The sequence below is a fragment of the Chinchilla lanigera genome, unplaced genomic scaffold, assembly GCF_000276665.1.
Source record: "Chinchilla lanigera isolate Chin_1 unplaced genomic scaffold, ChiLan1.0 scaffold00085, whole genome shotgun sequence".
NCBI lineage: Eukaryota > Metazoa > Chordata > Mammalia > Rodentia > Chinchillidae > Chinchilla > Chinchilla lanigera.
This window is the reverse complement of record NW_004955486.1, coordinates 5,606,840-5,634,489: the sequence shown is the minus strand read 5'-3', so window position 1 is coordinate 5,634,489 and position 27,650 is coordinate 5,606,840. Positions and strand designations below refer to the sequence as shown.

Below are 27,650 nucleotides of genomic sequence, written 5' to 3'. Positions count from 1 at the left end.
CACCCATCCATCCACCCATCCATCCACCCACCCATCCATCCATCCATCCATCCATCCATCCATCCATCCATCCACCCATCCATCCATCCATCCATCCATCCATCAATCCATCCATCTATCCATCTATCCATCCACCCATCCATCCATCCATCCATCCATCCATCCATCCATCCATCCATCCATCCACCTATCCACCCATCCATCCACCCATCCATCTACCCATCCATCCATCCATCCATCCATCCATCCTTCCATCCATCCATCCATCATCCATCCATCCTCTCACCCACTGGCCTGCCCATTAGAACAATCTAACAAACATTTATTAAGTGCTTCCTGTGTATTCCAGGACAGTTACATCCCGAGGACACATGAGGGGTGGCACATTCCTTACTCTTGCATGGTCCAGTGGAGATGTCCTCCAAGTAAGCAAGCAATTAGAACAAAGAGTAACACATCTGATGCATTGGAGGAAGGTGCTGGGAGGTGCATGGGAGCACACAGGGTGGGCGGGTACCCTTCCTGAATAGTTAGGAAGCACTCACCAGAGGAGGGGATGTCAGCCTATGGTGAGACCTCAGTGTGATCTTTGTAAGGAGAGGAAATACAGCAGGAGAGGCTCAGTGATGAGAGAGCAATGTGCAGCATGGTCAGACTTATTCTATGACATCTGCAGCTGATATTGATGATAGAAATTTTCACAGTGACCACTTTATTCTTGTCTTAGGTTGTTGCTCCCCAGGTTCTTGTAAGGTGCAGGCTTCTGGATTGAGGTGGCTTGGGGTCTTGGTCCCTAGTCACTGGTTAGCTGGTGGTAGTGACCAGTTCTGATGACTGCGTGAGGCCCTGGTCTCCACCTGGGCCATGTGGCCTGCTTCCTGCATGGCGTGCTTACTCCCACCTGCTTGGTGGTGGTCTCTCCCTTTTCTCTCAAGGCCATGCGTAGCATCACAGTATCACAGGTGTCAAGTCCAGTGTGGTGGACTTGGAGGCATGAAGTCCTCCAAGCCAGGAGGCTGCTCCGTTCCTGGCTGCAGATAGAGCTGGGAGGAGGCCTCTGCTGCGTGTTTCCCCCATGGCCCGGGGCAGCAGGCCTGTGCCCTATCAGCACCGAGATCAAGGGATGCAGGTACAGGTCCAGCCTGGATTTTTTACGGTCCCTGCCAATTTCATGTCAGCAGACCTGTTTGGAGCTGGAAGTCATGGACCATATCCTGCCTCAGAGCTGGAGCAATGACTTAGGCTGATGTCACCCAATAGCTCTTTATGGGAATGATTAATAAATCAACAATTCTATCTGCAGCGATGTTGTGTTTATAAATATTTAATTTACCTTCAGGTGCCTGCAGTTTCTCTAGCTTTGCCTTTAACTCAGCTGCCATTGCTCTTTTCTGAAGCACTGCTCACAGATCAAGTATCAGAACTGAGAAAGGCTAACTCCCTTCTCTCTGTCTCTCTCTGGAATAAGGCTCTATCTTTTCTTTTCTTTTTCATCTTTGTGTGATTTGGCTTGGGGGGGTTGGGAGGCATGCTGAGAGAACGCGGCGTCTCTTGTGACAAAGCAGAGGGATCTGTCCAGCTTCAGAAACACAGACTAAACTTTCCAGTTGCGCCCTTGCACATGCGGAGACCTGTTGTTGGCACACGCTTCTCCTTCCTTCAAGTTAATGACATTTAGAATCTGAAAGGGTGTCTGATGTTTTCCTCCCACAGAGACATATTTTTGTCCTTGCCACCGACTCCTCTTTTGAAACCCAGCGCTTTGATTATTGCGGTACGGCAGGTTGAGTGAAAAGGACTCGGAAAATCAAAATAGAAGCAGAGTCCAAGTCAAGCGTTTTTCTAGCAGAGATGGAACCCCAGCCTGACAAAGGAGGACAGCAGCTTCGAAACAACGAAAACTTTCTTACTTCTCAGGGTCCAACGTGAGCTAATTGTTGTTATTATCTTTTTATTCTTCTGTTTCAGGAAATTGCAGCTTATTTAATAACATTTGAGAAACACGAAGAATGGCTTACCACATCCCCTAAGACAAGGTAATGTCCCAGATCTTGCAGTTTTTCAACTATGTACAGTAAATGGATTGATTGATTTTCGTGGATTACCTGACTTGGCCAGTAGTCTTGGTGCAACAGGTTGGAAATGCCATGCTGTGTTCTGTGCCTGGGGTCTTACATTAATTGCCCCAAGATGGGGCCTGCAATCAGAAGGCTGAAGAGCAAGTCCTGTAAGGTGGAACCTGCTGTCCTGTGTGATGGCCAGGGTAACATGATCCTGCAGCTGGGCACTGGGAGGGTTTTTCAGGCAGGGGGATTTTATGTTGGGAAAGTGCCCACCTGCCACCAGCATGCTCTAGAAATGTACTTTTGAAGAAGAGAAACCCGCTTAACTGCCCACTTTTATCTCAATGTGTTTTACAAACTGAAAGTCGAGTTATTCTTGATTGCTGGTAAGAAGATCCCCCAAATCAGAAGCAATGGCCAAGTTTGCAGTTTATTATGCAGTAAATGTCCTTCAACCCACTAACTGCCACAAACATTTACCTTCTCTCACCCGCTTGGGAATAGAGGGAATTGGCGAAAATACAGCCGGCCTGTGTTCTGCCGGCACAAGTGATGTTATTATCCCATGAAGAATGGTGAGGTTGGGATTTAGGGCTTATTTTAAAGGAGGCCTCTTCTTTCCTCTCCAGCCCTTACGTTTTTATTTTTGGTATGTTACAGTCTAAAGCTTCAGTAATTCACGGTCACTCTCTTCCAATTGCTATCTCTTTTCTATTAGCGGTGACAGGGCCAGGTGTTTGTTTGCAGAGGAGGGTGGCTGCAGTGTGGCTGGCAGGGTGACTGGATGGCAGGTTTTTACTCCACCTGGACAGGGGCACCAGCGTCTCCAGGACCAGGTGAAGGAGTGAGCTGGATCTTCAGCACTCTTGGTGATAAACTTGACCTTTTTGCCCTTTGTGAGCCATGGAACTGTGTCACCCTTGGGAGTGTTCTCTCATTCTGGAAGGTATTTAAAAATATTTCTTCCTTAGTCTCTAATACTTATTGGTTAGCATCCTTTAGATGAGAGGAGAGTGTTCCATTTCAGAGGTTAGAAGACTTTGAGAAAAGGGAGATTATTGCTAAGATGCCTCTAGCATGTGACTCTCATTCTTTGACCTTTCAGGCAGAGACCTGGAAAATTCCTCAGCTCTTCAGCATTCTGGGACTATGCTTTCCTTTGCTATAAAATTAAATGGTTTGTAACAGTCAGCTGTTGCTCTGATAATGCTACATAAGAAATGATCCCTAAACTTAGTGACTTATAGCAGCAAAGTTTACTTCCTGCACACAGACCTGGGTGTTGCCTGTGGTTTGGGTCTGGGGTTAGGATTGCTCCGTGAATCTTGTGCTCAACAACATAGGGTGAACAGGTCCCCTTTGTCTGGGACAACTGATTATCATAGCAGAAAGCAGGGGTCTGAATTCCCAAGGCAACCCATGAGGGCACAGTTAGAGCCCCTGCTTGGATGGGGCCACAGATGTCATGACTGCTCACAAATGCAGTGGCCAAAGCATGTCCCATGGCCAAGCAGAATAAGAATGGGGCTGGAAAGGACGTTCCCATGGGGTGGGGCAGGGCTAGAGTGTAGAGGGGATGGCGTTGAGGTCTAGTGTTTATTGAATTCAGTCTTATCACAGAGCATGGGAAGCTCCGCACACCTGTGCCCACCCTTTCTCCTGGGGGCGTCTTCCAGGGAGAACGTTGAGTGGGCATCAGGAGGGCTTGTGAGAACACATGTCGTGGGGCCCACCCCAGTTTCTTTTTTTTGGTCCTGGGGATAGAACCCAGGGCCTTGTGCGTGCTAGGCAAGTGTTCTGCCACTGAGCCACATCCTCAGCCCTCTCCCAGGTTTCTGACTCAGGGGACCAGGAGTGTATTCCAGGAGGGAGGCCCAAGATTTTATTATTTTGAACAAGTTCACAGGTGACGGGAAGTGGCTGGCCTGGGGCCTCGCTTTGAGAACGAAGGCCTAGTTTCTTTGGCGACAGGAGTCGTCCGTTCTGCCTCTGTGCTGCTTCCTGGTTCCCAGGCTCTCCTGTCTCCAGCAGCCTCCAGCCTCTCCACACCCCTTCTCTCCCCGTAAGAGACTCCTTGACTGTACGTGGGAGGAAAGAGCCTCTCTTGAGCCGGAGTTTCGGACACAGGCACAGGCTCTGAGCACAGTGCCGTGGAGCATCCTCACGCGAGCCTGACTTCACATTCCAGCCTCCGCATAGGGTTTCGGTGGAGAAGTGGCTGTCACTTGTGATCCTGCACAACTCACTGGCTTCGTGGGGTATAAATGGAGCGAGAGGCAGGGCGGCACTCGGGGCGGAAGATGGAACGTGAGTTCCTGTATCGACCCATTCAGGCGCTGTCACTCAATAGCTGTGGGGTGGTAAGAAAATCATTTCCCCTCCTTTGAAAGCTCCACTTTTTCTTCTTCGTATAGAAGGTGGAGTTAATGTCAATTCGATCCTGTCCTCTGTGGACTGAATGCAACACTACGTGTGACCTTGCTTTGCTTGTGTGAGGGTCTGTGTCACCCATGGGTGTCACTGTCCCTCTTACCCGTAGGTGCAGTGTCCTACTTCAGGAGGTCTCTGCCAGAATTACACTCTGGAAGGGCAATTTCCTTCCTGAAGGCACAGGGAGAAGACAGGTTCCTATTCATGGTATAATATTTGCTCTGCGTTACACTCGAAAGCTTCCTGTCCCAGGAGAGGGAAAAGTTGCCGCGGTTGTTCAAGGACCTTCCTAAATTAGTTGTCGAGTTGAGTTTGGCCCCTCCCCCACCTCCAGGATTGAAATTAATTGGTGCAGTTAACTGCTGAGCTCATGCAAACTGGCCTCCTGGTATTAAGGAATTAATGACACCAATACCCCGCTGAATGAGAAGGCAATACAACTTCTGTTTGCCGCCACTGCCGCCACTGCTAATTTCATTTTAGAAAATTAATAAAAATGAATTGCACCACTGACATTTATAGAGTTTCCTAATAAAATGATACATTGTTTGTGTGGAGGAATCCCTATTAAATTAATTGTTGTAATCAGCTCACATATAGATGTTGGTATAGGCGCTGCCATGGGACCCACTGCTGCTCTCTGGGGCTTGCAGAGGGCTGGGGGTTATAAATATAGCCCCAGCTCAGAGCTGCCCTAATTACAGACAGGGCCCCCGGAGCCCCACTCACCTGCTTGATAATGAGGTGCGCTGCAGTGGCTGCGGGCCAGGGGTACAGGGTGGCCGCAACAGGGTGACAGCGCAACAGGCCGACAGGACGGAGGGCTGAATATCCAAACAGCCCGGGTTGTGGGGTCAGGGGTGGGACCTTCAGCTGGAAAAATCACCCCTCAGGATGTCTTTATTTGGCATTTGCTGTGTGCTCAGCCTTATCGCGCTGGGAGCCCTACACTCCCACCCTGCGGGTGCATTTAGAGCCATGCAGTGAAGAGTGTGCCCTCCTTTCTCTGGGAGGTCAACCTGGACTGCAGCCTCATGCCCGACTGGGCGCCTTCCCTCTGTCCTACGTGTTTCCCCACAGGCTCAGATTTGCTTATTTATTCACAACCTGATCTCCCCTTGCAACGCGAGTGCACAAGGAGAGGGATTTTCAGGTGACACTGCTCACGGGGCCCCCAAGTGCCTAGAGCAGCGCCGGACACACAGTGGGCCTTGACCATAGTGTCGTGGAATGAGCAAGATGGGATAGAGGGTGGGAGGCTGGGTGCTGTGGCGGCAGAGACCTGGGCTCTCTCCGTGTCATCACCCTTGCCTGTCCAGCCCCAGGGTGGGCTAAGTGACTGGGCCTGGCCTCCCCACACCTGCTGCTGGCCAGGTGCTGGGCTTTAACGTCCTTCCGACAACTCCAGCAGGCAGCAAGGGGCCGCACACCGCGAGGCAGTGTTAGGACTGGAACTTGAACTCGGGATCCTTGTGCTGCTAGCCTTCGCTTTACGCTGGCTCCTCCGTGCCTGAAGAGGGTGCAGACCCTGGCAAGTAGCCTGGGGAAGAGCGCCATGCCTGCTCTGTACCTCCACGATTTCTCCACGATTTCTGAACCAGTCCAGAGATGTAGGCACCAGGCGGGGCCTCCCTCTGGGAATAGGCTCTGTACACCAGTCTAGGGGGCTTCTCACCCCTCTCCTGGCCTGGATTTGCCCTGCCCCAGCCCAGGACAAGTAGAGTGGGAATTAGAAGCCGGAGACATGCCATGCTCAGGACCGGAGTGAAAGTCTGTCCATCCCAGGAATCCTGCTTGTACCGGTTAGGAGGAGGCTGGAAAATGCTGTTAATTACCTAATGAATTAATTGGATGGATATAGATAGCACCTTAACATGGACGCTCTAAGGGTCTAGTAATAGAATTTTCCTATAATGAACACTAAATGCTTCTTGGTCAATAAGCAGTAAAATACCACGTAGCAGGAGGGTGGAAGGGAAGGGGGAGCGGAGTGGGCTCAGAGGGCTGAGAAGGCGTGGAGGACTCGAGGGCCCCCTCCCTTGGGCTCTCCTAGCCCCCGGTGCCCCAGGGCCTTTCCTGTCCCCCATGGCGAGGACACCAAATCTCGGTGGTCTGCACTTTTGTACCCTGCTGACTCTGCAGGTCACCCCCAAGTCTCAGCTTCTGCTTCTAACAGCTGGGTGTTGTCTTTTATCTCAGACTCCTCACCCCAGGGGGCACCTTTTGACTTCCCTCATTTCTAAAGATCCTGAAGCCTACTTCCTGTGACTGCTCCTGCTCTTTTGTCCCCTGAATCTAATTAGTCACTGATTCAGGCAGCTCTCCAGACTGTGATCCCCGTCCTCGGTTTCCTAGGCTCAACGCTCAGCGCCGCTGTCATGTTGGGCGCTGCAATCAGCCCTGGATTCCTGCTGTCCAGCCTGAGCAACTTTGGACTTCACTTTCCTGAAATGCTCCTTTTCTAACATCGTGCGGGACTTCCTGTGAATAACAGTCAAACTCTAATGTGATGTTGAAGGTCTTTATTCTGTCCGAACCCTCTGACTGTCCTCCAGCAGTAGCGGGTGCTCGCTGCTGTCCCCACTCCCCTGCTCTTCCGTGTCACCCACGTGCTTTCCCTCGGCTAGAGACCTCCCCCGACGTCCTCATGTCCAACCCCGTCTGCCTCCTCCTAAGAGCCGCCTCAAGCCCTGCAAGTGTAGCAAGGCCTCCTTCCTTTTAGCTTCCTTGGCCTGCACCGGTTACCACCGATGACTGGGCCGTCAGCTGCTGCAGTGTGTAGCTCTTCCTTCTCAGGAGAAGTGGCCCCCAAGGACGAGGTCATGTGTCTCGCGGGTCTCTTGGCAGCTGCGTGCAGCGGAGGCCACCCCCTGCCGGGTGGTGGGCAGTGCGTGTGGGCGTCACAGCGCAGCAGGCCTGCCAGGAGGAGCAGTGCAGACTCCAAGTGCTGCCGTAGTGGGCCCCTTGTCCCCGAGAGCCCTGGGGTTCCGGGCGGTGGTAACAGTCTGTGAACAGAGGGCTCCACCCAGAAAGCCCACTTTCTCGGTCCCCCGGCTGGACCCTGTGCAGCTGGTATTGCTTTGGCCTAGCTTCAGTGTGAGCCACATAGGGGAGTGACGGCTGGCCACCTTTGGCGCACCAGCTCCTTGGGTAGACAGTGGCAGTTCTTTTTGGAGGAAGCCCCTGTTCCTGAGGTGGGGGTGGGGCTGCTCGAGTGACCAGAATAGAATGGCAAAAATCATGGAGATTCCATGTAGATGATTTAAAAAGACTCCCACAGCTAGCCAGGAATGTCCAGACCCTTGTTCCAGCACAGATGAAGCCTGAAGACGCTGTACTAAGGGACACAGGCCAGGGGCAAGGCCCGAAGTAGCGCGGTGTTTCCTGGGAGGGCGGGCGGGTCTGTGTTTCATGGGGACAGACGCAGGCGGGGAAGACGGGAAGTCCTGGAGGTGGACGGGGTGATTTTCCCACAACACTGTGAATGTGCTGCACCTGCGTGCTGCTGAGCTGGACCCCCGAACGTGGCTGAAACGGTGAATTTTATGTTACGTACATTTTACTACCATTTAAGAAATTCTGAGAGTTACTTCTGTGCTCTTTCTCAGGTGTCCAGGCGAACAGCGCTGACAGGGTGGGGGCCTGTTCTTACGGGGGTGGAGGGTGCAGGCTCAAGCCCTCGTCATTGCAGGGGCCCTTTGCACCTGCAGAACTGGGGACCTGTTCTCCAGTGAACACAGCGGTGTGCCGGCTGCAGGCGCTTCAACCTGTGCCCGCTGCACGGAGCAGACCCGTGCCCAAGCCCCAGGGGTGCGCCCCGCGCCAAGCAGCTGCGGCAGCGTGCGGGTTTGGGGTGCGGTGCCTGTCCGGACATGTGGGGAGCCTGGCTGCCTGAGGATGTCCCGGGAGGCACGGCCATGTTGTTGTCCGCAGGGGGAGGCGGGGCTGCGGTGACCTGGATCCTGACGCAGCGGACCTGCTGTCGCAGCAGGGGAGCCACGGAGGCCACCTCCTGGACTCCTCGGGGCCCAGGGAAGTGGCTGGGGCAGGGCCAGCTGACTGCCCAGCGGGCGAGGTTGTCACTCACACTGGGCTCCAGGTCAGAGGACGCACGCGCCTCTCCGCTGCTCGTGGAGATGGCAGGGCCGCTGCGTGTGCTCCGGTGTGGTTGTGGCGGGAGCGGGACTGTGGCCTCCTCCTGTCCCTCTGCGTTTCAGCGCCAGCAGAGCAGGTCCTGGGTTCCTGGAGCAAGGGGGAGTCCTTGGGGTGCTTGTCTGCAGCTCCTCCTGGGGCTAGGCTGCTCCTGGCTGCTCGCTCCTGTCCCCCACTTCCTTTTATTAATTTAATATTATTAACTATAAACACACACACAGGTAATGAGTCAAGTGTTTCTAAAAAGCTCTTAAGGAACAGTAGGGTTCTCTGCCCAGCATTTCAATCCTGTATCCTGGAGGTGGCTGCTTCCCAATCGAGCGGTTCTGGTCTTCACCTCTAGATTCCTAACTATGTATATTCAACTCTTTCTTTTCCTCCTTCCCTCCTTTCTTTCCTTCCTTCCATTCTTCTTTCTTTCCTGAAGGTTGGAGGTTGAACTCAAGGCCTTCACACTGAGCTACATCCCCAGTGCTTTAAAAATTATTTTTGAGGCAAGTTCTTGCTAAGTCCTTACGTTGCTAGGGCTGGGCTCAAACTTATGATCTTCCTGCCTCAGCCTCCTTGAGTGTTGCATTACAAGTGTGAGTCTTAGATGTTAACTTTTAACCTCCTCATGTGCTAAACAAGGGTTTGGCTCTCTTGCTCTGCCAGCTGGGTGGCCCTTCTTTGTCTGATGGAGTACCCAGTTCTTGCTTGGGGGAAGCTGAGATCTTTTCCCTGGGTTCTCCTGGGAAGAGTCCATCATGCAGCCTGGAGGTGTGGGCTGGCTTGCTGGCAGCTCAAGGGGCTTGGAATGTCGCCATTCAGTGTGAAGGCTGTCACTTAGCCCTCCCAGATTCTTAAATTCTTGTGGTACTGAAAATTGAACCCAGGGCCTTCCCACTGAGCTACACATTCAGCCCTTTTATTCTTATTTTTTATTTTAAGACAGGGTCTTACTAAATTGCTAAATTGCCCAGGCTGGGCTCAAACTTGCCACCCTCCTGCTTCAGCCTTCCAGAATGCTGGAATTACATGCAAACCCTCTCAGTCTATGGCATGCATTTCTTGCTTCTCCTCTGCTGTGTCTGAATCCAGGTCTTTCAGGGACCTTTGCCTAGCAGAGGCAGAGACTGGGAGGGTTGCCTGCTGCTCAGGGCAGGTGGAGGGCCCTGGGGGTGTCTGTCTGCTTCCTGCAGAGGCCTGCAGCCTTGCCTGCCGTCCCTTTTTGGTGGCATCGCCACCTCCATTCCGTCCTTCCCAGCTCTGCGGCCAGAGCTTGGTCCTGCAGAGCACTTGGGTGTAGCTTCCTGCTCTGCTGTGTCAGTTACTGACCCCATACTTGCTCCCAGCTTCACCGGATGTGCTGGCCTCTCCCATCTGCAGTTCATCCATGCCCTTGCTGTGTCCTCCTTGGTTTGTACCTGTTCTCACTCGTCACTGCCATTGGCTGACCCTCCCTGTGCACCCGCCTCCCGGGACTGTCTTGCCCCTTCTCTGCCCCCTCCTGCTCCCATCTCACGCTCTTTGCTTGCTCCTCTCACTGGCTTTCTTCTCTCTCTAGCTCCCTTCTGGTCTGAGTGCTCAGCACGTGGTCCTGAGCATTCTGAGTGCCTGGCTTAGAGCACTGCGGAGGCCCTGTGGCTGGGACGGTCACCTCCTCACGGGAGGCACAAGGCCCGGCCTCTGCGAGGCCTGACACTGCCTGCTCCTCATCCGACACTCTCACTTGAGATCCTCTCCTGGCGCGGTGCAGGGCCACAGGTATCCTCTCCCTGGGCCGAGTCCAGTGACATCTTCGCATGGTGGCACGTGTGTCTTCCTTGGGTTGGATCAGGACAAAGTTCGCATATGGCTCCTGTGATGCACCTTGGGGTGCTGGGCACCCCGACTGGAGACTGCTTGCCTAGAGTGCCTGCTGGGCTGTCTGAGCAGGACGGCCTGGCTGTGAGGATGGTTTCTGAGAGTAACGAGCTTCACATGCTCATGGCAGTTGTCCCTTCTGCCCCCACCAGTTTGCTCTGATCACCTCTGCTCTCTCCCCCGGATTTGGAAAATCAGCACTGACTGGAGTCTCTGTACCAGGCTGGGAATGGCTCAGCGAGGTCTCCCCTGGATCGGCCCTGATCTAATAAATCTTTGCTCACTGCTGAGAGGGAGCCAGCCTGCATGCCTCGCACACTGCAAGGTGAGCAGGCGTGTTCTCCGAATCAGCCGCCCTGTGCAAGCCCTGGGCTTCTGTGTAATGAGGAATTACCACATCATCTGGGATTCTGGGCTGGAGATCCTCCCGCTGTTCTCGGGTTGGCTAGGAGGTATCGCTGTCTTTGCTATTCTTAGATTTTCCGCAGTCCTTTATTACAGAGCTTTCTAAAAAAGAAATCTAAATAAATAAACAGAGGAAGGTAATTGTTCCTGGTTCTCAAACACCACGACACATCCCACTTTCTACACGAGCTTTTGCTTTGTGTGTGTGTGTTTATTGTGTACATTCACACACACACACTTCCACAGCACACATGCACACACAGACATTTACCACACGCATGCTTGCTCAGACGCACACACCCCCACATGCATATATGTGTGGACATACACATGGCACACGTGCTTATATACACAACACATGCATGCAGCTATGTACATATATGCACACACGTGCAATTGAAAATACTTATAGCCACAATACACTCACACACACACATATACACGTGCACACACAAAAATATACAACACACACAAACATGCCTTCCTGAGTTGGCCAATGTTTTCTTATAGGAAAGTACCTTGGAAAAATGTCCTATTTATTCTGTGATTTAATCAGAAGAAACTTCCTTGGGGGTAAGGAATATTTCTCCTAAAATAGAAGTTAGTTCTTCTGGAGTGGCCATTTCTGACCTTGCTGGGATGGGAAGGTCTAGCCAAGCTGCTCGGTGTGAGGTGACTCTGGGGGTGGGGGACCACCCGAGTCTAGGGCTGGGCTGCCACATCCAGGAGTGGGGAGTCCTGGCTATGCCGTGGATGTGGGAACTTGCCAAAGGGTTTCTGGGCTCACTAGTGGGTGCCAGCAGCCGCCCCCAGGGCATTCTGGACCAGATCCTTTTTCTTTCTGGCAACTTGATTGGCCCAGGACTTTCGACTGCGGTGGAATTGAATTTGTATGTAAAGTGGCAGCTGGTGCCTAGGCTAAGGTATCTGGGAATGAGACCACTGCCAGATTTGGGGAAAGCGGTGGAGAACGGCAGTGCAACTATGGCAAGACCAATTTGGAGACGGGAAAGCAGGTGAAGCATGTTTGCCTCCAAAGCCGGCGCAGCAAGCATGCTGTCCCCGCATATTGTCACACCCAGGGGCCAGGCCCTCTGCCTCCACGCCCACAGGCTCTTGTGACTCATTTGGCCACTGGTGTTGGGAGATGCTGCCCTCGGGTCCCTGGGCTGGCGGCTCTGCTTGGGGTAGGGACATTGTCTTCTCCCAAGGTTGCGGCTGCACTACCCCAAACGGCCACCTTCCCGCGGGTGTTGGCTGGCGTCCCCTGCTCTATTTACTCAGTGAGTTCTTTGAGTTCTTGTGCCAGGTGCTGGGCACTGGGACAGAAAGGTGAACAAGATAATTTACAATAATTGCAATTTCCAGGAGTGCTACGAGGGCCAAGGGCGGGGGCGGAGGTGGCGGTCAGGCCGCCTTTCTGGGGCAGGGGGCTGAACTTTGGGTAGAGACCTGGTGTGTGTGTGTGTGTGTGTGTGTGCGCAGCCTGCACAGGGCTGAGGCAGGAAGGTGTCAGCGCCTGTGAGAATGGACCCAGCCCTTGGAGCTGGGCACAGCGGGGGTGGAAATGGGCTGAAGAGCAGGATGGGCATGGCCGGGTTCCCAGTGGGTTTTGAACAAGCAATTGAATGAGTACCCTGTGTTGATACCACCGCCCCAGGGACCCTGGCTGTGGGGGATTGGAGAGCACACTGGAAGGATGAGAGTGGAAGTAGGAAGGAACCTGGGCACCTGCAGGTGCCTCTGTGGATACCCATTTTACTGGTGGGATGACTGAGGCACTGTCCGTGACAGCAGGCAGGAGACCCTGTGGACCTGACCTTTGGCTTTGCAAGAGAAGCAGAACTAACTTGCCACTGCACAGTAAGTGAGCAGGGCTGCCATGGAGCCCGGGTGCCAGCAGTTCTGGAATGTCACACCCTACTCACCCCATATTCCCCTTGAATTTTGTGGCCCCCTTAACCAACTCCTCTCTGCATGCTGAGTCCCTCTGCTTCCAGCTGGGGCCCTGGCTGAGGCATGTGACGGGGTCAGGAGGGACAGTCCCGGTGGCTGTCACAGCCGCACACTGCAGTCCCCTCTGCACTTGGAAGCACAGTGGAGCGGTGATGGATAGCAGGGAGAGTGCATGGGAGAATTACTCTGGAAGTCATTGCCAAACTTTGAGTTCCACTCTGGCTGTGGTACAGAATTCCAAGGTGAGGGAAAAAAGTCCCTCTCTCCGCTTTCTGAGTAAGTGGCTTGAGTCTGCACCTGAAAGAAAACCCCGGCCACAACCCGTAGCTCCCGCCCATGTGTCAGGGATTCTCCATCGCCACGCAGCTCTCTGGAGTTCAGTTTCCTAACCAGTGCCGGGGGGGTCTGTAAGGATACGGAGGAGTTTTGCAGTTTATTAATTTTGCATTAAATAATTAATAGTAAAGCTAATTGATGAATTATTCAATTTTCAGGTAAAATGGGATGATAAATATTCATAACGTATTTTATTAAGGGAATTTCCATTTCCTATGTCATTAAATCTAGATTAACGAAGGCTGATTTTAAATGAAGATTGAAAACAATTGTGCTTTGGAATTAATTTGCCAAGTTAAGGTCATTGCTTTGTGAGTTTACCTCCTGCCGGAAAGTTGGTGCTCATCCTCCGGAGAAGGGTCTGGATTCGCGGAAGTCACGTCACCACCCGGTTAGGTTTACTGGAGGCTTCTACCGGATGACCCTGGCACGCTCAGGAGGGCGGCGCGGAGGAGCAGAGGCGTGTGCTCTGTCCTGCCTCACCGTGGGCTCTGCGGTTGCTTTGAGCGTTTGCTGTTTGTTTGTGAATTGCAGCACTGTCTTCTTAGCCCAGACCAGATGTGATGAGGGGCTAGAGCCCGGGAAAGAAATGCTAAGCGCCTGCCTCAGTCAATTTTGAAATAACCCTGGGTCTCCCCGCAGAGTTTGTGGAGGTGTACGCAGGGGTGTCCTGTCTGTGCTCTCAGTCAAGGGTTAGCTACAGCTTCTCTTTTATCTGTGTTTTCTAGCTATCTGAGTCCTTTTAGATCTGGTTTATGTTAATTTGCAAAAGTGCTCAGAGCACAGACCCGCAGAGGGGTGAGAAGGCTTCCTAGCGCCAACGCCAACGGCTGTTTCTGATTTACAAAGCCCCTTCAGATCTGGAATCTCAGTCCTGTTAGTCCTGCAAAGTAGTTGCTGCCTCTGGGGTCCACTGAGGTAGGGCGGAGGAAGAAAGAGGGAGAGGAGGAGGGGTAAGGGAGGGAGGGGAGGGAGGGAGAGGAGGGGTAGGGGGAGGGGAGGGGGAGGGGGAGAGCTCAATCGCAGTCTTCCTCTACTGTCCTGCCTCTTCCCTTGGCTCCTGGATGAAGGAACAGAAGAGATCATGTTGCTCACCCAAGGTCACCCAGCTAATTAACCACAGAGGTTGGGACTGGAGCCCAGGTCTTTCCTACTCACATTTGAGTGCTCTTTCACCCTCAGCGTCTTTCTCAGTGGCTTAAAATAATTTCCAACCACCCGAATCGAGGGGCCCTTGGGAGCGTTTCCACCCCGGTGGGACAGGCTTTCTCTGCATCAGCAAGTGTTCATTATAATTTTCCAGCGAAACTTGTTTGCTCTGAGGAAGTTGATCCTACAGTAAGCCTGCACTTGGGAGGAGAGCATTTGATGTCGTATCTCATGAACCTGCTCTTCTAAAATTATCCCTAATTGGCTTGGAAAGTGGCTTCCAACAGGCAGATGGCTTAATATCTTGACTTTCCGGTGTGACTCAGGGAGGCTCGAGGATTAGATCTGGTTTGGGAGAGCAGTGGAGTTAATTTGGAGGTTAAGATGCTATCACCGCTGTGCCCATGAAAGTGCCTGCTCTGGGGAGGTGGTGTGACCACCCAGCGACAGGCGTGTCATCAGGGGAGATGAGTGGCCAGTGGGGTACAGAGAGCAGGCCTGGACTGCAATTCCACAGTGACCAGCATTCATCAACAAGCCTTTATTGAGTGCCCACTGCATGCTCAGACTCGCAGAAGGCGCTGTGGGGTTACAAAGCAGTGGACAGCGTGCGCTAATCGAATTGGAGAGCCCAGTTCCGCACGTCTGAGATAACTGGCGAGCAGTTTCCAGACAGCACACGGCAGAGCCCGGGGTGTGTGTGCGTGTGTGCGTGTGTGTCTGCACAGTACACAGCGCTGGAGGAGAAATGCAAAACGGGGCCGAGATCAATTGGATTCAATTGATTTCATTGGGAAAAACAGCACAGCAACATTTGTGAGGGTGAATTTCAATCAGAAAACCGTGAGCTCTGGTGGAGGGGTGGTGTGCGCTGCTGAGAGACAGGAAAGATGACACGTGGATTTTTCTCATCCTTAAACCACGCAGAGTGCAGGTGAATTGGTGGCCCTGGCATCAGTGAGTATAAGGTTCCAGAGGCTGCGGTGGATGTAAGGTGGAAGGAAAGCCAAGCATCCCCGAAAGAAGAGCTACAGGGAGTGAGGGGCATGGGGCGCCTGCATTGTGTTCGGGGCACTGGCAGCCTGGCAGCGGCTGAGCGAGCAGCACCAGGTTGCTGTCCCCGAGGGCACAAATGTGGCCCCTGCATTGAGTGTGTAGGTGACCCCGGGGGTTAGAGGGTCTTCCCAGCCTGGACCCTAACCCTGTGGTTTATCTGATCTTTAGCCTCTGCTTGTCCTTCCTGGAGCCATGGATAGAAAGAAGCATTAGCAAGGTCACCCAGGTGGTCACTGTGTCCGCTGACTTCTCCTTACATGGACAGCTGTGCTGCGCCACCAGAGATGATGCCCCTCCTCTCCCGGGGACATTTGGCAGTGGCTGGAGACATTTTTGGCGGACACAATGGCAGGGGGCATGCGCCTGGCATCTGGTGAATGGGATCTGTGGTGCTGGTAACCGTCTACAGTGCCCAGAAAGCCCGCCATCAGTCACCGGCACCGTGGGTGGGTAACCCTGCCCTAGAGCTGGAGGTGGAACAAGAGCAACAGTTCCTACAGAAGTGCATGGTGGCCCTGGGCACACCCTGGATATGACCCTGGATCTGCCTGTGGTGCCTCAGTTTCCCCACCTGTGTGGTGGGGTGACAGTTCCTGGTGTGAGGAGCGAGTGAGTGAGGAGGTTGCTGGTGTTTTCTTGTGACTTCCTCCCCGGGGAGCCGCCCAGAACAGCAGCCCACTGTCCCCCATGGTCCCGGGCTCTGCGCATGCAGCTCAGCTGTCCGCCGCTTCTGCTCTGGTGATTGTGCAGAATGATCAAGTCCCATGTCCTTCTCGACCACAACGAATGATTCAACCGTTCTTGGGATAAACGAGGCTTGGGGAGGACGAAGACAGAAAGGGAAGAGTGTAATGGATAGGAGGTGATTGTCAGGGGAGTTAAAAGGCGCCAAGCTCAGAGCCCCAAGCCTGCTCACTTTCCCTTCCCACAATATTTATTGACCACTGAATGAGTTGTCTGTTGCTGCATAATGGATTACCAGAAAATGCAGTGGCTTAAAGGGCACATGTGTATCTTGCGGCCCACCTGTGGGCTCAAGGATCCAGGGTGGTGCCGCTGCATGCCCTGTCCACAGGCCTCCCTGGAGGGGGCAGCACCTGGCCTGAGGAGCCGCGGAGGCTGAGGGCACTGACTGCTCACTTGCATGTTCGTGGGGGAATTGGGTCCCCTGGGCTGTTGGGCTGAGGGCCCGGATCCTCGCGGTCCCTGGGTCAGAACCTGCCCTCGGCTCCTGCCAGCATGGTCTCTGCCACATGGCAGCTTGTCCCTCAGGGCCAGCGTGCAAGAGAGCGGGAGTCTCTCTGTCACCTAATCTCACAGGGGAGGTCCTGTCGCCTCTGCTGCAGTCTCATTCCTGGACGTGAGCCTTGAGGTGCTGATTGTGGCAGGGACGGGACCACTCAGAGCAGGTCCCAGGAGCCGGGATCAGCGGGGACTCTCTGAGATGCTGCCCACCATGGCCAGGAATTACGTGAAAGCACCAAACAGGCCCAGGACTGGTGCTGGGCAGAGCATTGTCCCCCTTTCTGGGACTCAGTTTCCTGCTCCTTACAATGGTTGGATTGGATTCATGGTGGTGAATATGGGGGCCCACCAACACCCAGGGCAGGTGTCCGGCCATGGTACAGTTTGCTGGGAGCTGGCTTGGCTTTGGAAACCTTCCCAGTGTGGCTGTCCCATAGGCGGCCACTTAGGTAGAAGAATAGGGGCGGCACAGCTGTTCAAATCCCTGGGTGGTCTGTGAAGAGACGTTCTATGGTCACAGCATCCAGACGGAGTCCAGATGCAAAAGTAAAGTGGACACAGGCCCTGCCCTCCTGTGGGCCAGAGTGGAGAAGCCAAGGGCTGGAGCCTGGGGGCTGTGGTGGCCCACTTCTGCAAGCCCCGCCCTTTTCTTCTCGGACAGAACCCAGCCTCCCTCCAGAGGGGGGTTCAGAGGGATCCTGGGGGGGGGCGGTTCTGAAGCCCAGCAGGGGATGGGCTGGGCCCTGCATCTTCTGTCTGGCTCCTTGGTGGGGGCAGAACCTGCCTTGAGATGCTCCGGCCTCTGCAGGGTTGGAAAGGGAGCTGGGCCATTCTGGAAATGAGCTCGAGGTGGCCTGGGGTGTTTCTGCCTTGGATTGATCAGACTTTCAAGTGATTCATTCCCTTCCTTCCTGGATCATGCTCCTGGGCTCCAGGTGATGGCTTAATCTGCCTCTGAGAGCGTGGTGCCACACAAGCACCCACTGCCAGTAGCTGCTGGGGGCATCCTGCTAACAAGGAGCAGAGCGTGTTCCTGGGCCGCATAACCCTTTATCCCAACCCATTAGAATTTTTGTCACCCCCCCTCCTCTTTTTAAAGTTTCTTTTCCTGAAGGGCTGGAATGTTCAGAGGCAGTTTAATAGACATCGATTTGCAATGATTTTTTTAGCCACTGTGCTTCAGGAGAGTTGAGAAGCCAATAATTAATCCTCGCAACAGCGCATCCCTTTTGTTTGGAAATGACCTAGTAGCTGAATTGTTCGAGCAGGCCGGGCCAGCCTGACCCAGTTCAGCTCCCTGCCTTCAGAGGCTTCATTCAAACAAGCCCGCTATGAATTATTCAGTCCCGCTGCAGGGGAGACTGGGTGCTCCTCTTGTAATAGTTAATCAGCAGCCTGGGAAGACGGCGTTGCTTTTATAGACAGCTGCTGCACGCTCGGGAGCAGATGAATGAGCGTTCTTAGAGGCTGGGTCAGATGCCTGCCTTTTCAAAGAAGTTGGTTTGTCCTCTGATCTTGGACAGACAGCACTGCCACTTGGGCTCATCCCTGACCCCCTCCCCCCCAGGTTGGTCCTCTTTCGGGACCAGCAGAAAAAGACCCCAGGGCCCTCCCAGTGAAGGGACTCCCATGTGACTCCTATTCCTGGGGCGTCCCTACTGTGTTAGTTGCCTGTTCATAGTTTCAGTGAAGCAAAGCACAGAGACTGGATGGTTTTAAGTGACTCGCTTACTAAGTTCTCTGTGTGTTAAGACTTGCGGTACAGGAGTCGTGGCCCAGAGCCAAGCTGTGGGCAGAGCCAGCTCCTTCCCAAGGCTGTAAGCAGAGCTGGCCCCCCGCAGAGCCAGCAGTGTGGCGTCTCTCGGACCCTCTCTCTGCCTCCGACTCCTTCCCCTCCTCTCATAAAGTGATGACACTGGGTCACCAGGATACCCAGAATCCTTTCCCATCCTCAGATCCTAGTTAACAGGCTTTGTTCAACTTGCCACCTGTTATGGCCTTTGTCTACATGTCGCCCCAAAGCCTCATGAAGCCATAGGTGGGGCTTTTTCAGAGGTGGCTGAATCTAGAGTGTGTGATTAATTCATGATGCAATGCTAGAATTAAGGATGGGTGATAATTAAATCAGTCACTGATTGGATCGGCACCACCCTAATCCTGGTAGCTTGGATACACCATAAGGGACCAGAAGAAGCTTGTCTCCTCCCTTCTTTGCTTGCTTTGCTACCTTGTGGGTGCCATGAGCTGTTTCTCCTCTGCTACCCTCTCTCGTAGCCAGCCAAGTATGGACAGAAACTTCTACAAACTGTGAACCAAATAAACCTTTTCTCTTTTAACTTGGGCTATCTGGTGTTTTGTCTCATCAATGAGAGAAAAGTAACAAAGACACCACTCAATTCCCTTTGCCACGCAACCTAAGGTACAGGTACCAGGATTAGGGTGGATACCTCTGGGGCCTTGTGCTCCTCCCACACCTACCATTGCGCTGGCTTCATTGCTTCTGGTTTTATGGAGAAGAAAAACCCACACGGGCTTTCCTGAACAGGTGATCTAGTGTAACTTGAACAGTGTGGGCTTAGGAGACAGGCAGGCCTGGGCACACCTTAGCTCTACCATCCCTCTGCTAGGAGGATGGCATTGGACAGGAGACAGCAGACGGGCAGTGGACAAGTTGCTTCACCGCTCTGAGCAGCCATTCCTCTGCTACGAAACAGGCCTATAAATACTTATCTACCAGGGCTGTTGCAAAGATTCAACGAGATAATATGTGGGAAGGGAGCAGCCTCAGGAAGCAACCCGTAGGTGGTAAGATGGCTACATGTCTTCAGCCTGACCGTGGGCAACTCTGTGTGTGTGTGGGCTGCATCTTATCAGCCTCTTGCTTGAACCCTAACTGGGGGGAGCTGTCTGGGTGGCCGGGGGCATTTGTGTGATTTAGAAGTGGTACACTTGCTGCAGAGCCATTTCACAGAGACCCTGGCTGCTGAGCTGTCCGCTTGACTGTCTTTCGTACCTAGCTTCATTCCAACCCACTGTAACTTTGAGGAGATGGGACTGTATGTCCTGTGGGGATGAAACTGACCAGATTGACCTTTGCCTGTGTCTTCTACAAGGTTCTTGTACTGGTCGGCTTTCCTGTCCCCGGGACACAATACCTGACACTGACAGTTTAAAGGAAGAGGGGTTTAATTTGGCTCACAGCTTCAGGGATTCAGTCCGTGGTCTGTTAGCCCTAGGACAGGAGCATCATGGCGAAGGGTGTGGTGGAGCAAAGCGGCTTAGTTCATGGTGGCTGGGAAGTAGAGCAGGGGAACTGTGCCAGAGAGGAAGGGATGAAGGACCGTATGCAAATTCACACTTCCACGACTCACCCAGCACACCCGCACGTGTCCTTTACTGCCCCCAAGGTAATCAAATTGGTACAATTATGCGTAACCATCAGAGTGCCTACAGGCTAGTCTTGACTAGTCTCTTAATCTCCTTAAAGGGTATGCCCAGGCCACCGTGCTTTTTCTCACTGTAACTGTGGAAAGTTGAGATTATTTTCCCCATTTTACAAATGGAAGATGAAGTCTTAAATGAGCCAGCTGAGACTACATGGCTGGTAAGTAGCAGAGTGGACACTAAGCCCAGGTCCGGCTGCAGGTCAAATGTCCTTCCCTTTGGTTTCTGGATTTTTCTCTGCATAAACACCCAGCACATGTCAGCTTTTAATAAGCTTCCGCTCCACGTCCCTCTCCCGTTGTGGCAGCACTTTCTGGAGGTCGACAGCCTCCTGTTCACTCTTGACCTTGACACAGGAAGGGCGGGATCTCAGTTACCCAGGGCTGAGCCGTCCTTGTTGGCTCTGTGCTTCTCAGGGTCAGGTCTCCAGGGCTGTGTTGTTATGGAAAGATCAGGCGGTGGAACTTTGGCCACAGGGGCCATTTGTTTATTCCTCCTGCTCTAGATCTCTTCCTTGCATGGGATGAAGGCTGTGCTTCTAGGAGCCCTGTTGAATGTGTTGTGACCTTTGCCCTGTGCTTCTCTCTGTGACCCATCGCCGGTCACCTTCCTGGCAGCCTCGCTCTCGCTTTAGGCACGTGGTTGTCTTTTCTGGTCTCCACATACCAGGCTCCAGGTTCACCCCAGGAGAGCTTAGCATCAGCGCAAGAGGCAGCAACTTGCTGAAATGCAACGTGTGCAGATAAATTATTCAGTGAAACCCAGTCTAACTTTATTAAGCCTGGAATCATCCTTTTCTGCCAGAAGCCACAGTCTGAGGCTGGATCAATCCAGTCAGCTCCAGGAACCGGGGGTTGTGACTGGCAAGGGCATTCTGAGTTTGCTGGGGGTGGGTTTCCTGTGCGTGCCCCTGGCCTCATGCCTGTGTGGCCCCTGTAAGCCATGGGGCTGGACAGAGGGGATAGTACTGTGTGGAAGAGTGAGGGCAGCACCCTGAGAAGGGTGGTCTCTACCCATCTCTGCAGGGGTACAGGAAAGTAGTAGCGGCCAAATGGCTTCAGGTTAGACAATCCAGAACTGTAGAGAGAGGCAGGAAGGACTCAGGGAAGACCCCCCCACCACACACACACAGAGGCCAGGGCAGTGCATAGCATATTTATTCATGATATTTAACATCATAATACAGTTAAAGAGTTTGTGGCATTTTAAATGCTTTACAGATTAATTTACATTCTAGCGTGGTAATGAGGAAGCGGCTTTTGTCCAAGAGGTGAGAGATGCAAAAATAACCTTTCAGTTTCTCATAATTAACCTTTAATGGTATTCTCACATTTTAGCAATATATTTTCTTGCTTCAGAACTATAACAGACAGAAAGAAGAGTATGCTTGTGGTACCCACTTGCCTAGCAGAGTGAGGTCCCATTGATATAGGCGTTTTTTGATCCCTTTGTACTTTGGGTTCGAAACTGTCTTGGGAGGGTAAAATAATAAAATAGCCACAAGATCCCTTGGCGTTGTGCCGTACTGGGGATACAGCTTCTGATTCTGCAGGGTACAAGCTCGGTCCTTGCAGCCCTTCCTGATGTGGCAGACTGAGGGCCCTTTGTCAATATCTTCTTTAGTTGATTCCACAGAGCATCTACCACATGCCAGGGCTCTGGTCTGTGCTGAGTTCTATCCAGTGGGGGCCCTGATGCCTATACCAGTGCTGGAAATGGGAAAAAAGGTATCTGACATCATCAATGTTCTCCAGGGAGATGGAGCCAGTCAGCTGTGCTGCGTATGTGTGTGCAGGAGTTCGATACACATATACATAAGTATAAGACTGGCTCACGTGCTGATGGGAGCAAACGAGTGCCAGGATCTCAGGGTGGCAAGGATTGCTTCCAGTCTTTTGGCTAAGTCAGGTATCTCCTCACCAAGGTGCAGACACAGGGGAGCCAGTCTGGTCTGCAGCCCAAGAGCCAGAGAGTGAGGGCGCATGTTCTGGTCTGAGCTCCAGCCGGCTCAGCACCTGGGAGGAGCCAGTGTTGCAGCCCAGTTGCTGCAGGGTGGATCTTTAGCATCCCCCACAGGCCATGTGCACAAGGCCTGGTTCCCAGCTGGCGCCATTGGGAGGAAGAGAACTTTGAGGTGCAGGGACTGGGAAGAGGTCTTCCGGTAACCGGGCGGCATCCCGGAAGGGTCAGCGAGACCCGGGCCGTGCCTCTCCCTCATTTCTCGCATCCTGGTTCCACTGTATTGTGCTGTATCACTGAAGCAACAGGGCCTAAAGCAACAGGACCACCTGGCCATGGACAGCAACCTCCAGCACCCAGCCGGAGCCAGCCTTTTCCCTTTATAAATTGACTTCTTCGGGTGTTTGTTGTAGTGACAGAAAACTGACTGTACAGACTCCAAAGGCCAAAAAAAGAGACCAATCTTCCTGGCCAACGTGATCAGGCAGGAAGAGGTGGCCTCATGGATGGGAGGCTCAGTTCTTTTGGTCTGTGCAGGCCCTTGACTGATTGGACAGGGCCCCCCAACAGGAAGAGCATCTGCTTAACTCAATCTGCTGAGCCTAAGATTAATCTCATCCCGAAATGTCCTTACATGCACAACCGGGATTGTGCTCAATGAATTTTTGAGTACCTCATGCCCCACTGAGGTTGACATAGAGCCAGCCATCACACACTCCAGCCCCACAGCCCTTCTTCCTGTTACGTCTGCGGGCTCTTTCCCTGTCTTTTGCACCTTCCTTCTACCTCTGTGCCTCCCACTGGTGTTTTTTTGGCAGGCGATTTCCAGAGTCTGACCGCTGATCACTTAGAGAATTGTAATACTCATAGATAAATACCTTCAGAGTTTTGACTTAAAACCTAAATTAGGTATTGACTTACCAATCTTTTGATGGAGAGCCAAGGAATTTCTGGTTCCCCTGCTGGAAGCCTGCTGTTTGCGGATCAATCTATTTTTTTTTTCATGTGTCACCTTGTAACACCTAATTCAATAATTATAACCTATAATTTCTTATTTCCATTTCCCCAAAGTGGAGGGAAACTAGAGGACACTTCTCAAGCAGTCAGAGTGGAGAGCCCTAGAGTTCTGGGACCCTCAGAATTATGTATTCGAGCCACCCCTCCCTACTTGGCAGCACTCGTTGAGCAGCTCACTTTCATTGACTCTATGCGTTTAACTCAGTTTTCGTAAAAAGGAACCATCTCTTTTATAGTTCTGTTTCTTCATTTTATACATTATTTAATTTATGTAATTATAGTAAAAAGTACGGCTGGCACCAACAGGTTTGCGACGAACCCTAGCTGGCCCTTGGTTGCCCTGTGAAGTCAGTCCATGGGGCAGCACAGGCCCAGGGTCCTAGAGAGCAAGGGCTGCTGGGAAAGGGCAGGCAGCTGTGGGGAAGAGCAGGGCTGCTAGGCTGGGGCAGCGGCTGGGTTCCGGGGGTGAATGCTCTCAGGGCAGCGGACTTCATGTCAGCAAGGCTTAATGAACCCAACTGCTGTAGGTTCCATGGTGTAATGGTTAGCACTCTGGGCTCTGAACCCAACTGCTGCCCCCCGCCCAACATTAATCGCTGTCCCCAGGGAGACCAGGAGGTTCCAGCAACCATCGCCTCCGTGCCCCAGCAGGAAGCAGAAGATGCTCCCGCCCCCCCACTGCACTGGGATTTGCAGAGGGAGACAAGTGCTGGGTTATCTGACTCTTTGAAAGGAAGCCAGTGAAGAGAACTCTTACTGGCCTTAAAAATAAGCATGTCTCAGCCTACTTCATGTGGGCTTAGTGGCTGGCTTCTCCCTGGCCGTTTGCAGTCTCTGCCCCTAGGGTATGGTGGCCCTCTCCTTTCTTCTCCGTTCCCCCTCCTCGTACCCTGTGCCTGACACCCCCCACGCCATCACTCTGCACTCTGTGATCCGCACCCAGCCTGCCCTGCCCTGCCCAGATTGTTCTGTGAACCTTCTTGGCTTTTACTCTTCCTATGAAATTTCTCTGTTCCCCGTCTCAGCCCTTTAGGGACCTGAGGGCTTTGGCTGCCTAGCGTAATCAGCACTTCCAGCCAGAGTTTTGGTTTACAAAGGCGTCCAGAGCAGGCCCAGCTAGCTGACTCATGTGGGCGGTTCCAGCGGGGCAGCTTCCCTTGCTGAGATCTGCACATGCCGGTGGCTGTCTCCGTTGATGCATGCACCGCCTTGGAAAGCAGGGACAATAAACACTGAGTTCAAAGTGTATCAGGAATGTTTGTGTTAAAAAATTCTTACAATAACAGACCTATTGTCATTAATCCTCCTCAAAATACTCCCTGTTGCTTCAAACGTGCTTATCCCATTGTTCTTTCCGAGGCAGCTCTGGAGTCCTCTTTCATGCTTCTAGGAGGTGTGATCAAAAATAAGGTGAGAGCTGCTGGTGAGTGGCATCTAACAGAAAGGCAGGCTCATGAAAACATGACGCCGTGTCCTCATCCACCTCATTCACCTGATCGGGCACCGTGCGACTTCTGGCTTCTCCCCAAAGTCAAAGTGACCATGAAAGGTCGGAGTTCTGCACTGATTCAAGACATCAAGGCAGCCACAACAGTGCAAGTGACAGCACTTATGTAAGAGGACTTCCGGAACGGCTTCAGGAGGTGGCAAGGATGGCGGGATTAGTGTGTTTGAAGCAGGGCAGAGGACTTTTAAGGAGGATGGATGGTAATAGGATTTTTATTGTAATAGTTTTAAAATGCCAACATTCACCCTATCTTTCAATCACACCTCACGTCCTCTCCACCCCTCCCCTCTTCTCCCTGTCGCCTGGGAGTTCTGACGGAGCAGCGCTCCCGGAGTGGACACTGGCGAGAGAAGGATCAGTCAGAATTTGATTGCAAATTCTCGGCATCTCACCCTTCCCATCTGAGCTTTGATGCTTTTGATATTGCCCAAAGGGTGATGTTTGGCGTTGCAAGTGTTCCCGACTGTATTCTCACACACTGAAGATTTTCGCTGTTAGAAACTTTGTGTCCCAGTGTGGTAGATAACTAGTGCTTTGCTTGCTTGTACCCACACAGACTAAGCTCTGGAAGTAAGGACTGTGTCCCAGAACCTTCCATGTACCGTGGGCTGGGCTGGGGACCTCGGCTGCAGGGAGGGAACCGTGGGGTGCTTGCTGCGCATCCCCACCTATGTGGCAAGCTGAGTTCACTGGGAGGTGAGCAGACTTCAGGTGCTGGTTTTATGCGGAAGAGCAGAGTGAGGCTGCGTAATGAACAGAGCATATTTTATGTGAGAAGAGGAGTGATGTGCTGCTCCAGAACTTCTGTGTTTCCCAGGTACTTGCAAAGTTCACACACAGTTTGGGGTCTGAGGCACAGGGACCCCCCCAACTTCACAAAGGACCCCTGATGTCAGTTCAAATCTCAGAAATTAAATAAACGCTTTCTGTTCTCTCTGAAGTCTTACTAGCACTCGATCTGGTTCATTAAAATGCACCCTTTGCCGCAGTCTCCCCCCAAAACCAGTCGAGGCACCAGGGCCTCGCTGGAACCCCACCTTTCCATCTAGCTGTGGTCTTAGCTGGTGCCCAGACAGAGCCCTGTGCGGGAGACTGGGGACAGAGCGAAACAGGTGCAAACCCGGAGCCTCCAACAGGAAACCCAAACCAGGAAGACCTAAATTCCCATCCTGCTCTTTCCAAAATCAAAATAATTGCACGAAAAGACTGGTAATTAACAGAGGCGGGGCATTACTTTTATTTTTGTCCTCCTAAATTGGCGGAACAGGCAGGTGTGTGCAGCAGGAGGAGGGGACTCGGGTTGGACCAGGCGTTGTTCCTGAATCCCTGGCTTTGGCGTGCTGGGGAGTCTGACGCAGTAATAAAGTTACAGCTACTGTTAAGTGAGGACACGCTGGCAGCCTGTCTCACCTGCAGTTCTACAGGAGGCCTAACCCTGCATAAAATGACGTGCGAGGCTTTCCCTCAGTTCTTTGGAGGGTGGTCTGCAGCCAGCACCAGTTCAGTGCTCAGGGGAGAAGCTGCTTCCCCAACAAGGGTGCTGGGAGGGTGTCAGGGCCGAACTCCCTCAGGGAACCCTAGCTGAGAACAGCTGAATTAAAGAACGCTAAACCTTGGCCAGGCGTGGTGGCACAGGCCTATAATCTCAGCACTGAGGCAAGGCTGGGAAATGCAGTGACTAAGTGACACCCTGATTAAGTGACACCCCGTCTCAAAATAAACAATAAAATAAGACCTGGGGATGTAGCTCAGAGCCAAGGCCTTGGGTTTGTTTCCCAGTGCTTCCCCCAACCCCAAAAGAAAGGAAGAAAAGGAAATTAAACCAGTTTTGACTAGTGGTTTCTTTAATCCTTGCAACCACCCTGAAGACAAGTGTGATTATTATCACTACAGGTTTACTCTCTTGAAGCATCTGTGGGTCAGGGGTCCAGGCCCAGCCTGATAGGTCCCCTGAACCAGGGTCTTTCTGGGATGTACCCAAGGTGTCAGCTGGCTGTGGTCTTGTAGAAGAGCTCAACCAAGGCACAGCTGGCATTACCAGGACCCCGTTCCTTGCTGCCCTTGGGGAGGCTGCCCTTGGGGAAGAGAAGACCTCCAAAATGCCTGCATGCTTCACCACACCAAAAGTCTGCTAGCAAGACAGAAGGCGCAGTTGGTGTGAACTGGTCAGAGAAGTGACATGCCGTCACCTCTGAGTCTTCTGTTGCTGAGAAGCTAGGTGTGCAGCCTGTTGCCCTTCAGGGGAGGCCCAGATACCCAGGGGCTGGGGTAGCTGGGTCCTCAGCCACTGCTCACCACGGACTCCAGAGTGGTGGCCAGACTCCAAAGTCTCTAACCTTCGTGGGGTAGAGGAGGCTCAGGGATTTAGTAGTTTGGGAGCCCTTCATGGGTGCTGAGAGGTTTAATTGGACGGCCTGCTCTTAGGTGATACAATTCCTATTGTTTGCAGCATCTCTGATGTTATCAGGGACAGAATTAAAACCACTTTTGATAAGTGTATGAGATACAGTAGTGCACATTTCATAAAATCATCCTTCAAAGAAAGCGGCACTGCCTCCAGGACTCAAGGGCAGGGTTGTCCTGCAGGAGTCTTTGTGCTTCTGGCAGTTAAGCAAAGCCAGCCATTCTGCCCCTCATGTGGGGCTCCTGGTGGCCTCCGCAGGGCCTGGTGCCCTCAAGCAGAGAAGAGAAACCTTCCTAGAGAAGCCGAGCCATGCACAGGACTGGGGGATGGAGGACGGTGTGAAGAGAGACCTCAGTGTATTTCGGTGCCGCTGTCATGTGGGCTTTGTACCAGGGCTGGCCCGGGAATGGGAGTAGATGGAATGCAGCATGTGCTGTGTGTGAGACTTACAGACCCCCGTGGGGCCCCGCAGGTGTGATAGTGTCATGGAGAACAAGCCGAGTTCCTGATCCACCGAGGTTGAAGATGAGGGGCCGTGCTGAGCTCCAGCCAACTGGGATTTAGATGTTCCAGTTAATGGGATATTCTAGCTGCTAGAGAATAACCACATATTCTGTCGCGGAAATAGCCAGTTATGAAAGCACTGGAAAATCCTCGGGTTCCTGGGTGTAGTTCATGGATG

At 52.7% G+C, this 27,650-nt stretch overlaps 1 protein-coding gene across 3 annotated transcripts in view; it reads left to right on the top strand.

The window, feature by feature from the left end:
* Positions 1 to 27,650, top strand: part of Camta1 (calmodulin binding transcription activator 1) — a 774,560-nt gene that overhangs the window by 255,539 nt on the left and 491,371 nt on the right. For all 3 annotated transcript variants that reach the window (XM_005404072.2, XM_005404071.2, XM_005404073.2), the window contains one exon: positions 1,969 to 2,036. In XM_005404072.2, the coding sequence (XP_005404129.1) occupies positions 1,969 to 2,036 (68 nt within the window). The remainder of the gene's footprint in view (positions 1 to 1,968; positions 2,037 to 27,650) is intronic.